The sequence below is a fragment of the Hippocampus comes genome, unplaced genomic scaffold, assembly GCF_001891065.2.
Source record: "Hippocampus comes isolate QL1 unplaced genomic scaffold, H_comes_QL1_v1.1 scaffold179, whole genome shotgun sequence".
Classification (NCBI taxonomy): domain Eukaryota; kingdom Metazoa; phylum Chordata; class Actinopteri; order Syngnathiformes; family Syngnathidae; genus Hippocampus; species Hippocampus comes.
The window spans coordinates 88,523-98,459 of record NW_017804805.1 but is presented as its reverse complement, the minus strand read 5'-3'; the positions used below and the strand labels follow the sequence as shown (position 1 = coordinate 98,459).

The 9,937-nt window shown below is 39.8% G+C and overlaps 1 protein-coding gene across 2 annotated transcripts in view; it reads left to right on the top strand.

The window, feature by feature from the left end:
- The window catches only part of top3b (DNA topoisomerase III beta), a 38,890-nt gene that overhangs the window by 21,072 nt on the left and 7,881 nt on the right, over positions 1-9,937 (top strand). For both annotated transcript variants that reach the window (XM_019897469.1, XM_019897556.1), the window contains exons 13-16: positions 138-266; positions 1,577-1,726; positions 4,038-4,138; positions 8,311-8,512. In XM_019897469.1, the coding sequence (XP_019753028.1) occupies positions 138-266; positions 1,577-1,726; positions 4,038-4,138; positions 8,311-8,512 (582 nt within the window). The remainder of the gene's footprint in view (positions 1-137; positions 267-1,576; positions 1,727-4,037; positions 4,139-8,310; positions 8,513-9,937) is intronic.

The following is a 9,937-nucleotide window of genomic DNA, read 5'->3' as shown; positions in this document are numbered from 1 at the left end:
GTGTGTGTGTGTGTGTGTGTGTGTGTGTTTGTGTGTGTGTGTGTGTGTGTGTGTGTGTGTGTGTGTACTCACCTCACTAAAATTCAGGCGTTGTAATTGAAGGAGTGACATGTGACTCCCCTTTTTTGCTCTTGCAGGTACGGATGCCAGTATTCCTGTCCACATAAACAACATATGTCAAAGAAACTATGTGACAGTCGAGAATGGACGCAAGTTGAAGCCGACCAGCCTGGGAATTGTCCTCGTACATGGCTATTACAAGATAGGTATCTGGCCTCAGTTTATTGAGAGCCTTTTCTTGATTGGTTGTCTCATTGCACGGGCTCTGCGTTGAATTTTTAATGAATGAATGTTGTAGTTTATTTTGAAGACCAAATACAAAAGTAGGTGAAAAATTACAGCTGCTCGCAGCTGTCAAGGGCCCTTGGAGTCCTAGCAACATTGGAGTACTGGCACATTAGGACATTGGCACACTGGAATTGGAATGTTTTGAAAATGTACGTCAAAAAGTACATCAGATTAAAAGCCACTTCGCGAAGAAATTACCTTTTATAAAAGGCCAGAATTGAGTCAAAATTTGGAAGGCAATTAAAAATCTCGGACTTCCGGTTGAGTTTAGAGTAGGGCTCAAGAGTTTTTTGTGTGTCTAGAGCTGGTCCATATGCCTCCAACTTTAGGTAGATTATGGTGAAATAATCAACCAGGGCTGTTTCGTTAAAAATTTGTAGCGGGCACAACTACAGGTAAGCCCTTTTTATTTCTTTTAAACGCTTAATAAACTCATAAAACAATTTCTTTTTCTAAGATTGATGGGTGTGCCAAGTTTCGTATGTTTTCACGAATGTTAAGACCACCAAATCGGCATCATTTTTCTGAGCACACATCATATCACTACAGCAGCAGAAATAAAAGGATTTGCTTTTATTTTATTTCTTGAACGTCTTTACACAAAGAACCCACAGTTTCAAGACCAACCGATGAAATCACTAGGAGTGCTTTAAAATGTGAAAAATGTATTAAAGGCCAAAAAAGGGGCAAAATTTGGTGGCGCTACAGAGCCATTTTGTTTTTACTTTAAAATATCAAATTTTTCACCACCGACAATGAATGTGGAGAAGTTTGGTGAGTTTTCATGCATGTTTAGGGTCTCAAAAATGTGATCCATTGCAGAGAAAACAAATTCTACAATTAAAAAAAAAACTGTAGAAACTTGGCAGCAGTCATTGTTTGGGCTCTAGCAAATACTAAAATTACCCAAGTAGCAGTCAAAAAGGAGGAGAAAGAAGTAACTTGTTCATTCCTACTTCCATTTAACATTTTTTCAAATAAGCAATTTGTTGCATTACAATTTTTAGCGGCACTGTATTTTTGCTGTTGTTTGTTTTGTTTTTTTAAGTCTTTCTCGCAGATTAAGAGTATAGTCAAATTGTCACTCATCATTACAGACCATTCAAACTGCACAGAGGCTCATATCCATCATGATAAACTTGAAACATTGCATCTACAGTATGTCGTTCATTGAATAGTTCAAAACAGCAACTGTGACGGGCGTCATTCATTTGCATCTCTTTCATAGATGCGGAGCTGGTACTACCAACCATTCGCAGTGCTGTTGAAAAGCAACTCAATCTAATCGCACTTGGTAAAGCCCACTTCCAGCAAGTACTCCAGCATGCATTGGATATCTTCAAGAGGAAGTTTCACTATTTTGTGGATTCCATATGTGGTAAGTTTGCCACAATGAACACCTTGGATTAGGCACACACAAGACACGGGCTTGTTCAAGTTCTTTTCTGCAGAAGTGAATAATATTGTGGCAATTTCAAATGGCCGGCGCAAACATGATGCTGTCACTCACATTTGTAGAAACCAAGTTAAGTAAACCGATGCGGTTGTTCAATTCGGAATTTAACCAGTACTGATTTGACATAACAAAACTTTTCACAGTAGAAAATTGCTCTCAGATTCCAGACTTCAGGCAGTTGATGAGTGCAAAGAATTTTCATTCAAGTGTTAAAAATGATGGTGCTTCCATACATGTGGTCTAATCTGAACAAAATATATAGCAAGTGTAAAATCAGTATCCATTCATGTACTCATTCTTGGTAGAGTGCTTTTGTTTAACTCTTAATTTAATACTCAAAATCCAAATTTAAAATGAACCCTGGCTGTTATGTTTGCTCTCTATATGATTTGTTTGGTTGTAACATAACTATATGATCACATTTTGTAAAATCATTTCCAGTATTTCCAGATAGGCAACCATCCGTGCTCACATTTGAAGTAAGTGTGTGTGTGGGGGGGGGTGCGCACGCGGTCGACGAGTTAGCACATCTGCCTCACTGTGCAGAGGTGCAGGGTTCAATTCCAGCTCCAGCATTCCTGTGTGACGTTCGCATGTTCTCCCTGTGGCTGCGTGAATTTTCTCCATGTACTCCGGTTTCCTCCCACATGCCAAAAACAACGTGCATGGCATATTAATGGAATGCTCTCAATTGTCCCGAGGTGTGAGCGCGAATGGTCGTTTGTCTATCTGTGCTCTCTGATTGGCTGGCAACCAGTTCAGGGTGTCCCCCGCCTACTGCCCAAAGACAGCTGAGATAGGCTCCAGCACGCCCGCGACCCTTGTGAGGATAAGCAGATCAGAAAATGGATGGATAGTTATGTTATCAACAATCAAATAGATCATACAGAGCAAAGATGTCTTTCCCATCAGGGATACTTTTTAGTCACGTCTTGATTTAATTTAAAATCCATTGTAGTTGCACATGGAAGCAAAAAAAAAGAAATATTGTCCAACTTTTTGGGAACCAACCATGACTGACTTTGCATAAAAAAAATGATCCACATTGTATTGTTTTCTCATTGACATTTAATCAATAGTATGATAAATTTTTGCTCATGGGATGAGAACTTTTACTGTATCTGTCATCTATCTATCGAGTAACAAATGTCATAAAGTGAAATGCTTAAAGCCATTGGTGACAATTCATCTTCGCGTTATGGCTTTGTTATTAAATTTGAGACTTGCTGTGTTAAAGTGTTTCCCCAAGACTGCATCCAAAAGGTTTATAATTGTCTATGGATGCCACAATGTGGCAAAGCACTACTTTTGGCTCAGTGAAACTCCTCACGGCACCTCAATATTGTTTCTTGACTCCAAGATGCCACAAGCGCCAAAATACAATAAATCGTTTTTGTCATCTTGTCTTGTGCTATGGCCGGGTCACAAAAACAGCACAGAAACAACCAGGAGGTGATTTTAATGGAGGATCGTTTTAAAGGAAAGTCAGTGATTGGGAAATTCACGCATACCGAATCATGACTATGTCTTGGTTCACTGTATTATTTAATGTAACAGTGGTTAACTTAATTTGTACACTTTTACCATAGATATTAATATTAATATGCCGATGAAGATAATTTATTTTGTATCCATTGGAGTTCGAAACGTGTTTTTTTTTTTAATTGATATTCTTTATGGGTGGAAAACGTAACAAATGTGAACAAGACCAACACAGAGAGGAGAATACAAGAATTCATGTTTTTTTTAACCCCTTAAGTACAAGTTTTGTATAATAATCTATGTTTATACTTGAAGAAAAATACACAAAAAGCCAACTATTTGCCATATAATAAATTGTAAGGTGATGGGATATTGGTGGTATTTAAAGGTTTGGCCATGCCAAAGATTAGCAACAAAATTGTTTGGACTAAATTACCGTAATGTTATTTCGATGTGGTTCCAAATACTCCCTCTGGACACCTTCATAGCCAAAAATGCTACATTGACTGCCATGAAACCACAGTTTCTGTTACTATATAAAACCGTGCATTTCATCAAAAAAAAAAAAGCAGTGATATTGGAATTTTTTTGTGCTTTTCATCAGATTCCAGCATTTTGTCACTGTATACAGGCTCATGAAGGCGACTGACGCAGAATAATTTTACAGCAATTTGTTTGTGTGTGCACATTTGCACTGATGTACCAAGGCAAACTCCTATATCTGATTCAATAAAGTCCTCTTGATTTGCAGGCATGGATGAATTGATGGAAGTCTCCTTTTCACCAATTGCTGACGCAGGCAAGCCAATCTCTCGCTGTGGCAAGTGCCGTCGATTCATGAAATTCATCCAGGTAAGCAAAATACAGTGATCCCTCCCTATATCGCACTTCATTTATTGTGGCTTCACTACATTGCGTTTTTTTTCCAAAGTACTAAATTCAGAAAAAACTGCAGAATGACTCAGAGGTTTTGTACATGACTGTACCAGTGATTGGTTCCCGGTGCGACGTCGACCAATGGCAGCACGAGTGTCGACCAATGACAGCAGGAGTGGATTTATCCCGTGAGCTGATTGGCTGCGCATCTTTGCAGCCCCGTCCAGCACATTCTCTCTGATCAGTGTCTCGTCACGCTGTTGTTTGCTACATGTGCGTCGGGGAGAGAGAGGCTGAGCGCAAGCACTCACGCACGCACGAGCGAGAGAGGGTGATTGGGTTTGTCCGAAAAAAGCAGCACATCTATCTCTCTTCCCCTCCTCCTCATCAATGCGGATTAATTGTCTTATCATAAACACATAGGCTGTGCGGGGATAACTGGCCAGGAGCTAGCTGGACGCTAACGGCGGCTCCACCGTCAGAGCGCACCTTTGACGCCACTAACACAAGCCTCTTTGCTGTTGAATGTTAATTACTCAGGGATGAGATTTTTCCTTGTTTTGGCGGAATTCCGCTTTTTTTCCAGTCAAAATGGACCTATTTCATATTGTTCCAAATCCGTAAAAAAATTCCGGGGGGGGGGTCCGGACTTGTCTTCGGCAGATTCGGGGCTCGTAATGTTTACAAGTAACATTTGCAAGCATCCATTTTGAATCCCGTTTTTTATCGTGAAGCGTTAGTTTGTCGTTACTTCCTATACGGGCTAAAACCAATGTCTTGTTGTGATTGGTCGCTATATCGGCAAATGCAAATCACAACCAATCCGTGTTCGCCTTCCGAAACCCCTTTCTCGCAAATGCCGAATGTTATCGAGACTCACGACGAAGCTATAGTGCGTCAGATAGATGCGGATCTGAAAAACACGTTTCGATGGGACTGGTTGGATAGAAAGCTGACGGTGTCCCTAGTAGGAAACAGTAAAGAGGAACCATTGTGCTTGTGTCGGATTTCGTGAAAAAGCTCGATGTCGCCGGTAAAGCTCTGTGTACAGTGTGTGACGATGTCATTCTATACGGATCGAGAGGATGGAAAGCTTTACAGAGTTACGCAACCTCGTTGAAACACCGAAAACAGACATTTCTACTGAAAAGTAACTACTCGATCTCAAGCGCTTTTCGACAGCCTGGAGCATGTGTAAAAACAAGAGGAGTTGGCTAAAAAGAGAGTGGAAAAAGACGGAGAGGACCAATAAGCTTTTAGCGCTTGCTAAAAAGCTTAAAATGAAGAGAAAATAAAGTATTCTACCTCATGAAACTGTATATTGTTGTATATACTGTAAATAGACTTTATATAATAAAATACATTCATAACCCATATATCGTAAACTGTGTGGGACACTATCACTGTATGAGGTAAGAATCAACAGCGTTTTATCACATTTACACAACACTTTATGAATACAAGTAATGAACAAATCTTAAATATAGCAGGGAATGTTTCCTTTTTTAGTTTTGATTTTGAGCAGCAAATTTGAAGTTACATATTGGTGCTCACCAGGAATGCATAAGCAAAATTGCACCAATTCTCACTGGAAAGAATAGTGAAAAATCTTGGAATTTTTTTCTGTTAAAGTTTCAAATCGTGTGTAAATTGAATACACTTCATCTTCAGCATGTTAAGTGCCACTTTTGTAAGTGGCCCCGCCCCCGTCCAGGACACGCCCCAGTCCCGGCCACGCCCCCTTCCGCTTTTTTCATCACTAGCCACTCTCATCCCTGATTACTGTATAAGGTTTTATATTTAAAAATTGAAGTAAATACGGAACTGTTGTATTCTTTGTCTAAAATGTGTAAAATATAAATACTGTTTACATATTTAAAAAATGCTGGTACCCGCATACAGTTACAACACAATTCATCGGCGGGGTGGGGGGGCAACCCTCCTTCGCGGTTTTTCACTTATTGCGGCAGGGTCCCAGTCCCCATCAACCGTGATAAGTGAGAGAACACTGGATATGTGTTATATAGATGGATAGATACTGTACACGCAGATGGATACGATACTGCAAGGGTGCCCATTACGTCAATGGCGATCGACCGGTAGCTCGTGAACTGGAAAATACAGTATATGTACAGTATATAGGTATTAAAAAAAAAAAAACACAGATCAATCTCTATTTTTGGGGAGATAGAACCATTGTAACAGGCTTCCATTCTTTTCCAGACATTTATTCAATCAAATTCCATACTTCTCTGTACTTTCCATACTTGCATACAAACCATGTGAAATCAAATGTGGGACCTCTGACAGTAATTTGAACTGAGAGCTATTTCAAAACATAAATTCATGGTCATTTATTTATTTCAAACACAACTGGACATTTGACTGAGTTTGTGTCCCTGACCTGGTTGGAGATTGATTCTGTGCCACTTGCATTTGAATTTAAAGTACCTTTAGTCCTTATTGACTGACTAGGACATGTCCGGTCTGAATAGTCATTTGTAGTCATTGTCAAGTAGCTTAAAAGCTTAGTGAAAGACATGGGGAAAAAAAACTGGAAGTGACTCACAATCATTTACTGTATTTACATATTTTCGGCACATTGCACAAGCAAATGAAACAAATATTTCTGATACCAAATTGTTGATTTGAAGGTGCTTTTTAGTGCGAGTTTGACTACTTGCCTTGATTGTGAGAAACAGTTTGTATATTAGTCATGTTTGCATGCCAAGAGAATGCTGTCTGTTATTTGTAGGCACCAGGTAAAGTGAGAAGCACACTAATGTTTTTAATTCCACAGAAATGTAATTCAGTGTCCAGTGTTATTTCTTGAAGTAACAATTTCAGTGACCAGGTTAAATACTTAATTTACACATTATTCCAGAGTAATTTGTAGTTCTTTTAATCATCTTCTGATCATATTGTGAAGAACCCCCCCCCACATATATATCTGCGTTTATTTCTAAATTGTATAGGTTAACCATGATAAGACTGAACTCTAAAAAGGTCATAATGCTCAATTTTGATTGACACTGTTCAAGAGGTAGTGATTTAAAAATGTTTGTTCAGATTGTACGAATCCCAATTCCTGTTGAAGATGTGTTTAACATAAAAACACGAATCAAGGATTTGCAAATCCTTTTCAACCTATATCCAAGTGAATGCACTACAAAGACGAATTACTTAATGTTCAAATTGATGAATGTTATTTTATGATTTTTTTTTGCAAATAAACTTCATTTTGTTGATTGTTGCAACACATTTCCAAAAAGTTTGGGCTGTGGCAAAGGCTCAGTTACAGAGGTTTATGTTTTCAATTCCAACACTCATCCATGAGTGAGATTGACCGATACCAGTGGTATGGATTAGCCACTTATTTTTCAATTTTAGTGCTGCTCACTAAGGATTATTTTAAGAATCTATTGATCTGTCGCTTGCCCCTACCTTACGCGTGTGCACTCCAACCGCAAATGGTGGATGAATATTCAATGTGAGGGCGAACTCGGACGCTTTCATTGGTCAGCCACAAGCCACAGGCTTCATAGCGTGGGAAAAGTGGCGGTTTATACTTCAGAGAGTATAGCAAATCCCTGGTTGCGATGACATTGCCACAAAAGAGGTCACTAAAGATTGAATGAAAACCGGTTATTTTTTGCTCCAACGGTCATAAGTGAGCTGGTATGATCATGATCATCATGATGCTATAACAACTGAAAAGGTCACAGGTTTGCTAGGAATATCTGTAATTTGTGTAATTTGAATATGTGGTGAATTATTTAGACCAGAGGTGGTCAACTTAAATGATGCAGGGGGCCACATAGGACTCGGCACTTCCTAAACTGACATAAGACAATAAAAATGCCATTTTAAATAAATATATGTGTGTCAACAGAATTGTAGATACCCCTATTTTATTGAGAAAAAAAATCCAGTAATACGAGTGTGTGTGTGTGTGTGTGTGTGTGTGTGTGTGTGTGTGTGTGTGTGTGTGTGTGTGTGTGTGTGTGTGTGTGTAAAAAACGCATGCTTCGTTTTTAGGCACGCCAGTGTCATCTTGATGATGATGACAGAAGTGTCGAGGCGACTAGCGAAAGTCATGACAAAAGTAAAATGTATTATGATTGATTATTGCCCTGACGTGTTTGCAGGCCAAGCCCAGTCGACTGCACTGCTCCCACTGTGATGAGACATATAGTCTACCTCAGAATGGAGCCATCAAGCTATACAAGGAGCTTCGCTGTCCACTGGATGACTTTGAGCTCCTGCTGTGGACCTCTGGTACCCGAGGCAAAAGTTACCCCCTGTGCCCCTACTGCTTTAGCAACCCGCCTTTCAGGGACATGAAAAAAAGTAAGAATACTGTATTGCTTATTCTGTGGAGTGAATGAAATGGATTGTTTTCCTTTTCTACAGTGAAACTCCTCAACAACGAAATCATGTTTGCAGCAAGAAATTTTTCACAACAGGGGGTTTTTCACTGGAACAAATTTGATCTCAGACGTAAACACGCGCGCACACGCACACACACACACACACACACACACACACACACACACACACAAACGTATGTGTACTCTTTATTTTTATTCCAATAGTGCAGAAATATGAGCATACACATATTTGACACTTCATATAGTCAGTGTAGAAAGAAAAAAAGGGAAAGAAATTGCGAAATTTACGATCAGCATTCACTTTCACTTACATCCATTTCTTGGATAATGTCTTTTATTTTGCTTCCTCCGTCTTTAATTTTGATCACTTTTACCCTCTCTTCCAGTGTCAGATCTCTTCTTGTCTTAGCTGCCTGACATCCAAAGGTAGCCATTTTAGCAATGCAACGTTCTTGCTGCGTCTGAAATGAACAATAACAAATACTTCCTGGACTACTGGGTGGTGGTTGCTGTTGCCATTTCCGAACGAAGCAGTCGAGGTCGCTGTTGGATTAGACTTCGTTGTAGTGAATCTCGTCGCGAAGCAAGAGCAGAGAAAAATATTTCTTATAATGCAACAGGGGTTTTTTTTCGTTGTATGGAGGGCAGGAAAGTGGGAATAGTGTTAATGCATGAAGATTTTTCACACTAGGAGGTATTTTCGCCCATGTAGGTTTCGTTGTAGAGGTATACTGTATAAGTAATAGCTGTCCTTCTCCAGGTCGATGGCTCCATACATGAACATACATCAGAGATGAAAGTCCTCCGGATTTTCCCGGAATTCCGGGTTTTTCACATTTTTATGAAAATCTCTCCGGAGAATTGAGGAAAATTTGCCTAAAATTAATCCGGATAATAGTTGACAACATTGAACGAAGACGCGTTTGAGTTCGTTGTTTTGCTTTTACGAGCGTAGCCATGTTGAGACACTAACACTAGTCACAGTAGAGATTTTCGTCTCTTTATCAGCACATTTGCTAAACCCCAGTGGAACGAATAAAAGACACCGTGGACAAGAGAGTTGTCGTAAAAAATATATTTGGACAAAAAGGGAAACACACAGATTGGCAGAAAAACGTGTCCGTCCGACTTCGAGTGTCGTCTCGGCTAGCTTAGCTAAGCTGTTGTTGTGTGTGACGTAGGGTGTGTGACGTCGTTGCGTCGGCGCTTATTGGTTGAAATCCAAAGATGCGCTTGCGTACATGTTCGCGCTGATGCACGCACAATAGAGAGCAGCGGACTAGCTCGAGTGACGTCGCCACAACAGTAATACCCTCGCCTCGCATTCTCATGGCCTCGCCATATCTCTGAGATTTCGAAATTTCGGCGAGAACAGAAGGCACCA